General features: G+C 31.5%; 1 protein-coding gene across 1 annotated transcript in view; it reads left to right on the top strand.

Annotated features, from left to right (window-relative positions):
- LOC124957676 (adenylate kinase 7-like) overlaps window positions 1-9,791 on the top strand; it is a 77,021-nt gene extending 67,230 nt beyond the window's left edge. The window contains exons 4-5 of the mRNA XM_047514828.1: window positions 9,172-9,566; window positions 9,646-9,791. Coding sequence (XP_047370784.1) covers window positions 9,172-9,228 — 57 coding nt within the window. The 3' untranslated portion in view covers window positions 9,229-9,566; window positions 9,646-9,791. The remainder of the gene's footprint in view (window positions 1-9,171; window positions 9,567-9,645) is intronic.
- The last annotated feature ends 3,713 nt before the right edge of the window (window positions 9,792-13,504 follow it).

The following is a 13,504-nucleotide window of genomic DNA, read 5'->3' as shown; positions in this document are numbered from 1 at the left end:
GGAGATAAGAGTCTACGCGGAGGTAAGGAGAGGAAAATTTCGACGAGAAAAGGCCTTCTTTGAAGCATGTAAATATTTAGGATTTAACAGGTACTTTGGATATTACGCAACACTGACATTTCAAGAGTAAAGTACTATTTAAGGATGACCCGGTTTTCCAAAACCGACTTTAGTCGAGTACGGTATCTAAAAAAAAAAAGAAGAAAGAAAAAAAAAAGAAAAAGAAGAATGATAATTTCTATTTGAACTGTGTCTATCAAGAGGATTCAAGGAATCAAGGAAAAAAGAAAAATTGGGAACATTGAATTTGGATAAGGAAACGAACAAAAGATTGATACTTTTAATTAATTCGTCTAGATAGAAAATGTTCACATTAATTCTCATTTCTTTTCTTTCAAATATCAATTTTCACGGCAAATATCTCTTTGTTACCAAATATCAAGGGGAATCAGTGACAAAGGATTTTTATAGAATTTTTAGAATAAATTATTACTCAGAAGGAACGTAGAAAAGCGTATAAAATTTTGATCAATATGATCGTTTCACGTGTCACTTGGTTCACTATATCGTAATCTTTATAGACGATATAATCATAGAAGAAAGCTGCATATACTCTTTATGTATTATTAGGAAGAGAAACAGCTACCATCTTGGTATCCCATTTTCACAACAATCTATGGATACGTACGTTGGACTGGACAGCCGAATTAATCACGTCGTTCTTCTTAAAACGTATTCCTAATATTGAATCTCTTGTATCCAACCTTTTCAAAGAATTTCTTTTTCGATAAGAAAAAAATGGATATGAGAATCGTTCGAACGGAAATCTGTGTTTATTTTTCTTTTTAGTTTTCAGAATTTTTATCGATACCGGGAAAGATTACGTATACGTTATTATCATCGAACGACTGGAATAAATGGATAAGTCGAGAGAATAAATGGAAAACAGAATGTAATAGAAATAAAGAGAAATTAATAACATACACATATATATGATTATGACGACTAAACGAATTATCGTATTACATGTGTATAATCGTGGTAATCAACATATTTTTAAAAAATATTTGTTTTTCACTTATTATCGTATACTATAAAACCTTATAATGTGATAAAGCGTCATTACTTTTTATTCCCCAAATTCGATTCATATCTAATGTAATAGAACGATCCAAATGACTATAATTACCAGTTTTTATGAGGCGTAACTAAGAGCTTTTATAGAAGAGGTAAAAGCAGTCGAATATCAATGATAAATTTCTTCTTACTGTATATATATATATATATATATATATATATATATATACATATGCATTTACTTCCATTATGACCAATGATCAATTTTCTTTTTTGAAGAAGAAATAAGGAAAGTTGTGTAAGTATACCTTGATACTAAAAAACGAATACTCAGAGTTTTACGAGAGTGTTCATTTCCTTCTAATAGCATCCCCACTATCACAACACCACTCTTTCGTCCAGAGTTACAGAGTACGGACGAACGATTTTAGTATACCTAGAACGAAACGATGCCACGTTGGCGATCGATCTACAAAATTAAATGGCTCCATGTGATTTAAGGCTCCTCGTATATTTCTCAGAGAGTGAGTGATAATCGTTGCTACTGACGACAAAGTTTTGTAAGATAAGGGGAAAACAGAAAAAACTAAAACATGAAGAAAACGGACAAGGCGTTATTGTTAAACCGAAAGAATCATAAGATCAAATAAATTTTTCTTCTTGACTCCCTCAAAAAAAATCAGTATTTTGAAAGAGATAGGAAGGAGAATAAGGGATCTTGAAAAATGTCACAAAGGGAAGTGAAATAAAGTTTTCCCTTTAAAAATTAATGGACTTGACGATGGGAAGAATTTAGGAATTCTTCTTCAAGTTTTGTCCTTTTATTGGAAGCTTTTGTTAGATTCCAATCGGGCAAACGCCTCTTAAATGGCCAACAAGAAGGCTGTTTATTTATATAATATACTATAGAAAGAAGAAATTGTTTGATAAATGGAAAGACTGCGCAATTTGTAATAGAATATTTCCATGATAAAAGAAAAATCAATTCTCTAAACTTTCTTTTTTTTTTTTTATTGAAATTACGATCATATCTTTCTTTTCGTTGGACTTCTCAAAGCATTAAAAAAGCAATTAATTACCACATTGCCACTTAAATTGCCATTTTAAATGAATCAAATTAATAACTCAATATTGCTAGGAATATTTGAATAAAAATCAAGTTCTGATTACTCTTTCCAAAGCTCATAATCAATTTTGTTCCGGAACTAAGAGTTCTTGTATATATATATATATATTTATATTTGAAGAAATACTTGCGCTCAATATATAATGTAAGAGATATTCGTTATAGAAGGCTACTTATTTTAACCTCGTTAGGAAATCTCATTAATTCGATAACGCGCATCGTATAATTACAATATATATATATATACGTATATATACATATACAAATATATATATATATATATATATATATATATATATATATATATCTACGTCGTAAACATTTATCTCAATTTCTGATTAACTTCATAAATGATTAGACGTTTCATAGAGATCCTATTATTAATAATTCTTAAGTAATATTGAAAGCGAACATTAAAAAATCATTTCATTGATGTCGCTCGAATTAAACTGAGCCAATTTTCAAAGTTCGCGATGTACTTTTTATATAAGTATTTTATATAAGTATGATTATTTCTCGAAATTTGATACGAAGCAAAAACTAAAAACGAAAGAAAGAGATTATGACGGGCGAGGACGAACTCCGTTCTCACGTAATCGGACGTGGGAGAATAACCGAACTGAGATTAACCCACTTTTGATTCCCAGACTATTTTGGATGGACGGAATGGAACGGTAATACGCGCGCGCAGCTCAACGACGTTTCGCTCGATTATACCGGCCGAGTAATAGAGAGAAAGGAAGTAAGAGATAGACACAGAGATAGAGAGAGAGAGAGAGAGAGAGAGAGAAAGAGAGAGAGAGAGGAAGAGACAGTGATAGCGTGAGATAAAAATTCGAAGAGATATAGCTGAGCGTAAAAAGCATCTTCCTGGAAAAATAGATAATTTCTTCGTAGAAAAAGCAAGAAAAAGATCGACGCATATTCGTCATCCTCGAGGAAGAAGGTCATTGGATGCGTTTCCCGAAGCGTAACGAAAAGGACGGAAACTCGAGGACGATTTTAGAATGTTTCCACGTCGGTAAGTTGCGTGAATGACTTCACCGAAGATTCAGCCTGATTGATTTAAACGAGACGTTGCGAGGACGCCACGAAAATACAATATTACATAGTAACTCGTATCTTTGCATTTTTCATAAAAAGTAAAGATGATACGTGGATGACGTACGAGATGACACCCATTTTTTTTTCATACGTTATTCTACTTACGCAATATGAAAGAAGATAATGGTGTTTTCGCATCGCGAAATTTTCCCGGTTATATGATCCAACAAAAATGGTACAGATTTTCTACTCGATTTTACTCTTTTCCTATATGAAATTCCGAAAGAAAATCTTCTTCGGTTTTGCAATTTTTAAATTATGTATTGTAAATCCAAAATAAACATCTCTTCTAGATCCATACTCCTCTTGATCGATCGTAATTATCTCGAATAATGGGTAACATTAGTAGATAAAATGACAAGTTTTAATAAATCGTATAAAAAAAGGAATGCGTTTTTATATAGAATTAATCACAGATAACGATATCGATGGAATTAAATTTATTTCGTCTAGACAAGTCATTGAATTAATATCGAACGAAAAGGAATCATAACTTCGATAAAAACAATTGAGCCATTCAATATGTGAACAATATAGAAACGAAACGGACAAACGTATCACATAAAGAGTCCGATATAACATGGTATAAATTCGACATTACAGGAATAAATCAATAAGGCAGATATTCCTAGGTGGACGAGCCAGGGCTGGTAAGGTCGGTGCATAAATTCATAGATGTGAAAATGGTGAATCGTCTTTTGCCGATTAAAAAGAACAATGCCATGCGTCAAATATCGACAATCGATCGATCCTCCCTTGGAGAGGATAGAGAAGAAAGCGGGAAAAACCTTTCCCCTTGTCTTTATCACCATCCGAGCTCAAAGAAGAAACCGGAGGTGCGATAATAGTGGTGACCCTAACGCAGAAATGATTGACGTCATTGGATGCCTCGCGAGATGGCCCGCATTATTGATTTTATATCGCGTTTAGAAAGGCTGCTTTGAACGACGTCGCGTCTCAAGAATTCCATTCCGGTATCCTCCTCGATTTTTCTAATGAAACGCGATAGGAAATTCTACCTTCTCCTACGGGGAACGATCATCAATTATCTTCCAGCGTGATCTTAACATCCGACGACAATCAACGTCGATTTTTCAAGTTTTTACTTCGTTCGAGACACTGCCTATATAACTAGGCAAGGTCTACGACGATGGATCCCATCCTCAACGATTATTGAACGTTCCCATTAAGGATATCGGTCAGGTTCAAAGAAAAGGGGACGTGCTCAATGCTCGGGAAATTGAAGTTTGGTGTAAGTGGAATCGATCGAACTACGACTTTAAGCTTTTCTCTCAGGTGGTGGCTCACTGATTGTGCTTCGAGAATATCCGCCTATGTTGTAAATGTATACGTGTATTGCATGTCTATAGCTAATAGTAAGTACGTCGCTTCACAGACCCTCGAATAACCTTCTACCGTCATGTGCTTGCCTTAAGGCTCACCACTGTTACCTCTTTCTTCTTCCTCTTTTTCTCTTCTTTCTTTCTTTTTTCTCTTCTCTTCTTTTTTTTTTCTTCTGTAGCAGGTGATAAAAGGTGGTAAGATCGATGGAACCTTTTATCTTTTTGCCTCGTAACCGAGATTTTCCAATGGATTATGACCGGATCGAATTTCTCTGGGTAAAGTAGCATTGCTCGAGAATGTTAGCAAGATACTTCGACTGGATTTCAATCCTTTGAGAGCCCGATTCAAATCGGACTCTCTGAGATACGAAGCGATTAAGAACAATCTACTCGCACCGTGTTTGTCTCCTCAAACGTGTTGAAAGAGCCTTTTGCTCCTATTTTTCTAAAGAACATCCTTGGGAATTATTCGTTTGTTTGGCGCATCGATCGACTTTCTTCTTTCTGGAAAAAGATCTTTCAACGTTAGTCGTGTTGATACTTTGAAAAACAAAAAGTAAGAAGAAGAAAAAATAAATTCGAATTTTAAATAATCTTTAATCATATGGAAAGAATTTTTTAATTTTTTAAGGTCGATGATCGTCGATTTGACCTTTACTCTCGAACGAATATTATCCTGAAACTCATTGAAATTTACATCAAATTCTATGAATTAATGTAGATCAGAGATATCCTTACAAGACAGACATTAGAAACACCTGTTTGTCGCTAATTTGTCGAGGCGAATGCTAAGAATTTATTGTATATAAGCAATGAATTTCTTAACAGATGGTTATGAAAGCACACCTGTTTATCATTGATTCTCTGACTCTCTGAGTTCTGAGAATTTATATAGGTCAACGATTTTCTTATATAGCACCTGTTAAAAGTATAGATTATATTATAGCTTTCTTTTACATCTCATTAAGTTTTTTAAGTTCTAGTTATTTCTTTTTTATTCTCCTAGATGCGTATCTATCTATCTATCTATCTATCTATCTATCTATCTATCTATCTATCTTGAAATAGTGTCAATGATATTACCTTATTCTATCTAATTTAAAATACAGTATAAGCACAGATCGATAAAATCATTACCAACAGCCTCGCATTCGAACAAACCTTTTTAAAAATATAAAAAAAGAGAAAATTTCGATTGGAAATAGCTAGTTAAAGTACAGTCTCTGTCCGGGTTTACGTTAAAGGCTTGTCGATACGAAATGTCGCCAGAAAACGAACGCGCATCAACACTTATCCGGAGCAAATATCCGGGACATCTCGCGGATCGAATCACCCCTTTTCCTTACCGCCCTACTGCTCGTACACCGAAACGGCCAGAGCAAATTGCACTTTTATGGAACCTTGCCATCGGGTACGCGTATCGCACCTATCCTTATGGATATTTGTCGGTTATGAAGAAACGATGTTACACTACTACAAAATCGACCTATTCACGATTTTGTCTGAGAGAAAAAGAAAGAAAGAGAGAGAGAGAGAGAGAGAGAGAGAGAGAGAGAGAGAGATGGTACTTTGACGACCGCAACGGCAAATAGTTCTTGCATGGAAAATAGCTACTGAAATGTTAAATACAAAAAGAAAAAAGCATAATCGATTTTTATCGTTCAAAAATGAACCATATTACTAAAGGACGTTGAAATCATTTTAAAGTGTTCGAATGATGATTCTACATGATTGATAACATATTTTTCGTTCTAATAGGTATGTCCTTTTCACGCTTTTTCACACTTATTTTAACTTAAACGAAACAATTTGGAAAAGGCTATGTGATCGTTCTAAATTTAACTCGGAAATACCATTTGTACAACGAAGAAGACGGACCATCGACGGACAGCAATTTCTTGCTCGATTAGTCACCTTCAGGAACACTCCTAATATCTAATGTAATGATTTAAGATCAAGCATCGAAGTTTCGATTCGGTCGATTACCTTGATCGTTTGTTAGATAAAACATTTGTGATTTCTCAATTAAAGTGATAATGCAACGTATCGGATCACGTGCTAATTGTATATATCAATAGGTCACAAGTAATAAAGTGTGCCTCAAGATAATGTAAATTCATTATTTTTAATAAATCAGAAAAACCGAACATTATTCGGTTTAAACTAAAGAAGAATATATAGTTGTCATTCGATATTAAAGATCTCTATGTTGTCGGGATAAATAACTCTGCTTTTCTCATAGTCAAGTTCCATAAGGATTATAGAGTTAACTTCTATGGTGTTTAAAATTTCTTCCTATACAACATTACGAGAATGACGTGGATTTTCTGACGCAGGACGAACAGGACTTTCAAACTGCTTTGTCTCTTAACTTGGGAAAAGGCAACGTATAGCATTTTATACTTGCTCTTCTTTCTACGGTGTCGTGTTCTTCTTATTGAAGTTAAAGTTTCGACGTTTCGCAAAATGTCCTTCTTCTAGTTGAATAAGTTTTGATAAAAATTAAACATATGTCTATCGTTAAAACGGTCATATAAAGTTCAGTAAATATCGTAGCGTGTTACTTCAACTTCAGTAATGATTCAGTGTGAAATCATTTATATCTTATCTGCTTATAATTATTCCCTAAATAAATTTTCCCTAAGTCAAAACCTTACTAGATCCATTTATCGTGCTTAAAAAATGCTGAATTCGTTTTCGATATATTAAAATCTTTAGATTTTTAAAATTCGTCGAATATCGCACATTGTGAAGTTTACCGCGCTATGTCAGTTATGGTATGTAAAATAATAAAGTATTTAAAATGATACTATATATATATATATATTGTGACATGGAATAGTTTTACTATGTAGCTTAGAAAATTATTAATTAAACTTTGCGAAATTTGCCTCGATGTCATAAAAAATATTCTATAATTTCATTTAACAACGAAATTTACACTGACCAAGATATATGGATATTTTAAAATCTGGATTATAAATTGTTCACAAATAAAAAGTTCACATTGAATTATAAACAAATCACAAATCACAAATCACAAATCACAAATCACAAATCACAAATCACAAATCACAAATCACAAATCACAAATCACAAATCACAATCACTATCACAATCTCGATCAAAATTATAAATCACAAATCACAACGAATATAGAAACATGCAAACATACAAAAATTATTTGCTTGATAATATAGAATTTATTTCTACGAATGAAAAGACAAATTGTTCTAAAACATTCTCTAGCACGTGCGTAAGTGTTCATATAAAATAATAATAATATAAAAAAAAATGTCCCGGTATGGGAACGAATAAAATAAAAGTTTTAATTTCAAGCGGATCACGTATAAGCTACAATTTGCATATCATACATAGGTTCGAAATCTAAAACCCGAGATGTTCCAAATATGTCAGTTATAGCATGATTGATCTGAAAACGATTTTCAATACATATCAATGGAAAATCTATATTTATTTATGAACAGACGTTGAAAATATTAGATACGTTAATGTAATTTTTTATTACAATACATTGAAAAAATTATAGTGTTTGAATAAAAAATTATAAATTGAATTTTTGACAAATAATTCATCATGTGTGATATAACACATCTACTATTCAAAATTAATATTAATTATTAAAGAAGCCAACCTGTCACGTATTTAATGTTAAGTAGACACCTTCGAACAAACTGTCTACCGTTGTAAGATACTCCAACTTCTACGTGCACTGACATTTAAATCCCTTTCTACTCCGCTTTCTTCTCTCATCTTATGAATAAACATCGGTTGACTTTTTTATGAATAAACATTGAGACTTCTCCGAGTCGATATTCACCAAGTAGTGTACGTAGGTACACCCATCAACGCGTAAAACTTTAAATATCTGTCCTGGAATTTCTTAAAAGAATCATACAAGATTTAACATTAAAATTCGAAAAGATGAGATAATGTATTAAAAGTTCTCCAGAAATCTTCATAAAAAATCTTTCGACACAATGACGTCCCTGAACTTTTAACCCTAACGAAGAACAATAAAATCGGCAATAAACCAACAATTTTCATCGGTTTAATCACCATCATAAAAACGAGTAAAACACAAAACGATCCCCTTAACAAAATTAAATTTCTCGAGTCGTCATAGCAATAAGTAAATTTATTACAAACTTATAAGGGAAAACTGTACATATGTAAGTCGTTTTGTTCGAAGATTAAAACTTATTACAGATATCGAAATTTAAAAGAATTTAATCGTTATATAAAGCGTTCCCTTATGAATCATTGAAGCGATTAAACTTGAGAAGCTCCGTTAACGTGGTAAGTAGATAAATAATACCGCAAGATAAGAGAACTAAAATATGATAAAGCTATTTCGCGGAATCGCGAACGATGTAAATTAAACGATGTCTCGTATCACGTTTTTATTGCCAACTATTCGTTTAATAAAGAAGGCAAATTTCCTATATCGAAGAACCTATGTACGTTTCTTTTCCCATTCTATTCTTTTTTTTTTTTCAGACAGAATATTTTCTAACTCTTTCGAATGCTACACGTCGGAGGACGAGAACAGAATGACGATTAAACGATCGCGACGATCGAACGGTATCTCGATCGTTTGGCAAGTCGCCAATGATCAAACAATTATTTAAACATCGCCAGAGGCTTTTCGATATAATCCATTGTCTCTGTTAAACGTCTGCTCGCTATGGTATCTATCGATTATTTGTGTGGGAACGATCGAAAAGAGAAAAGCCATAATGGATTTCATCAAATAATAGACTGTATGTATTTACATGATGGACACTGATATGAAACGCCACAAAATGGATCTCTCCAATATGAACGGAGAAATATTATAGAAATTGCGGAACAAACTACTTTATCTACGAAAGGACCCTATACCATTTTTACGGGTAAATATCACGTACGTATACATACACACAGATACCACATATATCAAGTCGAAAAGCATAAACCTTACATGTTTATTAGATGGATCGTTCAAGACTTGTAGCGCATAAACCATTCATAAGATTTTTTTCAAAATGACAACAACTACAAAATATCAAAAAAGGATGATTTTTTTTTGTTTATTTGAAATTTTTATTATATATCTGAAAAAGAAATCATGATATGTTACCATCGAATTATTAACATAAAAGAGAATTCTATCTTTGTCACAAGTTATTATATCGATTTATTATTAAGAAAAATTGCAATACATAATTATGCTTGTAATTGTTTTAAAACTCTGCCATCATCTACTTTTTTTTACTTTAACGACTAACAACGAAACGATATTTTCATTTACATTAAATAACGCTTGTAACGATGATCATCAATTTTTCGTTGCTACAGATTAAAGAAATGAAATAAAAAAAGTGACCAAAAGAATCTATAATTTTTAATTAGAATAGTAAAGTAGAAAAATATTTATTACATGGAAATATGATAAAAGGATGAAGTTGCTTTAGAAAAGATAGCTGTGTATTACGAGTTTTAGTACCGAAATTATCCAAACGTTCGTATCAAACTAAAAGTACTTCCTTTACCCCTTTAATCGTACTAAGTTTTACTTCTACGTTTACAAAGTTTCTAAGTTAATCATGTTTGCGCTCTAGAGAAAACAATCGCCTTTATGTGAATTTCTTATAGGGAATCGCGAATATTAGTTTTCCAAAGAGCAAAAAATATATTCCTTGGGATCATACTAATTATTCAAACTGTTAATTAGAAAATAGAATTAAATTTTAACGAGAAAAAGAATCGAAAAAAAATTTTATTCATAATTCGTGAAGATTTTTAAGTGATGGACTATTATAATGTAAGAAACGTATATCAACGTATTATTAATAAATAATTTTACAAATGATTTACATACGTATTCATATTGAAATTTTGCAAAATATACAAATCCTGAGCAATAATCGTCGACACCATAATACGTTCGAACATCAAAATGAAATTTCCTACGCAGCCGATGAAATTAATCGAGCAAATGGAAGGTACCACTTCGTAAATCGGTGCTCTAGTGCTTCCAATTAAAATGGACGACAAGTCTGCCATCGCTCGACTCGAATTTACGAGCGCGTTCATTCCGTCCGTTCAAGTGTCTTCGCCTCGAAAATCGTTTAATTCCATTTATCTTTTTTTTATTTTTTATTTCCAACAAGAGCTTCGAGGCCATCGATCTTGTCAATTTCAATCGAGATGATTTTACGTTGCATCATTAATACTAATGTTATGTTCTTATATATTGCAGGTATGTATAATATATAAATTTGTATATTTATAATACATGTATATGTACTCTCGAGATAAAGGCGAATATGACAAATATAACAGAGAACAAAATACGCATAAAAGATTTTCTACGTAATAAGAAACTTCCGTTCTTAAAATCATTTAATTGTACGTCTAACAATTTCATTGAGAATACAAATAGAATATCGTCTAATCACGAAGTAAGCATATACGTGATTCGACTGGAAAAATTTTATTTCGCGTGTAGCCATTGCTCTATTGTGTTAATCATTTCTTTCTTCCTTCCGTTAGTTGTTTTCACCGACGAAAATTAAGAGATCAGCAAAGTGAAAGCGTGACAACCGTGGCATTGCATCGTGCATTTAAAATTTTCTCCGTGAAAACTTCGAAGTCGTTAAAAGTTCACAAGTTCCACCGAGACAGTTGCAAAGTCGATAAATTCTCTATAGCTGTAAATTTCACGAGCACAATGTTACGTCTGAAATAGAAAAATAAGTAACGAAATAGAAGCCAGATTTATATTTATGTTATGCCCTTTCAGGGAGCTTTCTCTCTCTTCTAAAGAATTGTTACCTTACATTAGATCGAAAGCCTAGAATAAATGTGACACTTTCTATGCATTGGAAATTGCGCTGAATACAGTTACTAACAATAAATATTAAATTACCAATCCATGGTGGCAAACATTTTAAAACATCCTCCCTATACCATAAAAAGAAGATAAAGCTTTATTCAATTCTCGAAGAAACGTATATTATTTATTTTCATCCAATATTATTCGCGAATAAGACAGATCCACTTTTTAATACTTAATGATCCTGCCGATTCAACAGAAATATTCTTTTAAAGATTTCATTTTTACTTTGATATAAGAAAGGTGTCAATATTTTTCCAAACAGAAATTTCTGTTTATTTCTTATGGAAATTTTTATTTCTGTTATTTATTCTTTTCTAATTAAGTATTATATTCAAAAATGTTTCATTTTTTTTCTTTTAATCTACTATTGTACGATTGAAAGCGATATTGAAAGCTTATTCTCACCTAGAAAAGTTCGTCTTTGATTCTAACAGAATCTTCGATATTACTACAACCTAACTATAGAAAGTACAGTTCGAATGGAACGAGCTGAAAAAGAAACGGGAGAATATCGCTACACAAAGGCTATCACCATTACACTCGATTCTACTGTTTCGAGTCATCTCAGTGAGGAAAGAAAAAAACAAAGAAACTGATAAAACTTTGTGAACGAAACGTAACAATTTTTAAAAAGAAAAATAAGATGAGGCCGTATTAACCTTTAATTATCTCATATTACATTCGTTCGTTTGTTCCACGTATGACGCGTATATACATAATATAATACACTATGTCAACACTCTGTTAATATAATATATAGTTATGTCATATAATATATACGTCAATATACTGTTGATGACTGACTTAAAATTTTCAAGATATTTTGTTTTTTTTTTTTTTTTTTTTTTTTTTTTTTTCAATGAAAAAAATAACTCTCTTCACGAACGTAGTTACATACTATTATACTGATCCATCGTAATTTCGGAGAGAAATCTATCGATAAAATATTATCATAATTGGATATATAAATATGTCATTATGTTTACAATAATTATTTACTATTCTATTCTCTATATGAATGAAATAAAATGTATGCTGATATGTCTTCTTCTATCATTGATTTTCTATATCTATGAGACGAGGACGTGACATGAGTAGAAAGCAAAAGATAGGCTTTAACTTCCGAGCTTCACACACTTTCCATTGTGTCGAGACGAAAATGCAATCCTTTTAATACGCAGTCAAACGAAAAGATTACTGCCAGTGAATGTAACGAAAATATTCTCTCATGCAACTCACGTAACTGAAATAGTCTGGAGTTCTTCCTTGTTCTTTGTGAAAAGAAAACAAAAATAAAAATAGTAAAACGCAATACTGCACATGAATATTCCTATAATATTATCGTTATATATCCAGATGCGTAAACATAGAAGAACTCATTACATGAAAACCAAATATCACGAATTATTGATTTCTCAAAATATTGATATATCAAACATGAATGACTGCAACACTGATAACGTTGTGTACAATATTCCTTTAAACGTGTCGATGTAAAAAGTATATTTAACAAATAATAGAAATATTAATAAATAATAATCACAATGTACAAAATAATACATTTGACGCTTTATAGTTATATAGATAATAAATTATCTAATCGACGACAAGCTTAATGAACAAATAAGATTCTAGATAATATTATATAATACGAAAAATGTATGATATATATACATATATATCTTATTGGCATACAAAGTTCTGATTAAAATTTGTAAGTTGATTAAAAAACTACACAAGCAATATTATGTTACAATTACATATTTACCTTAGAAAAATGATCCAAATATCAGAGTTAGTTTTCTACACACACATTCTCCTATTAAAGTTTCATAAAGTTGCTAAATAAATTTCATAAATACATAATGTATGATATACATAATTTACAAAATATTAAACTTTGACATAAAACGTTTTAATATTTAATTAAATTTTCTTTTTGTACAAATT

The sequence above is a fragment of the Vespa velutina genome, chromosome 2 (genome assembly GCF_912470025.1).
Source record: "Vespa velutina chromosome 2, iVesVel2.1, whole genome shotgun sequence".
In the NCBI taxonomy this organism is placed as follows: domain Eukaryota; kingdom Metazoa; phylum Arthropoda; class Insecta; order Hymenoptera; family Vespidae; genus Vespa; species Vespa velutina.
The sequence above is the reverse complement of the archived record's forward strand: the minus strand, read 5'-3'. Positions and strand labels throughout refer to the sequence as shown.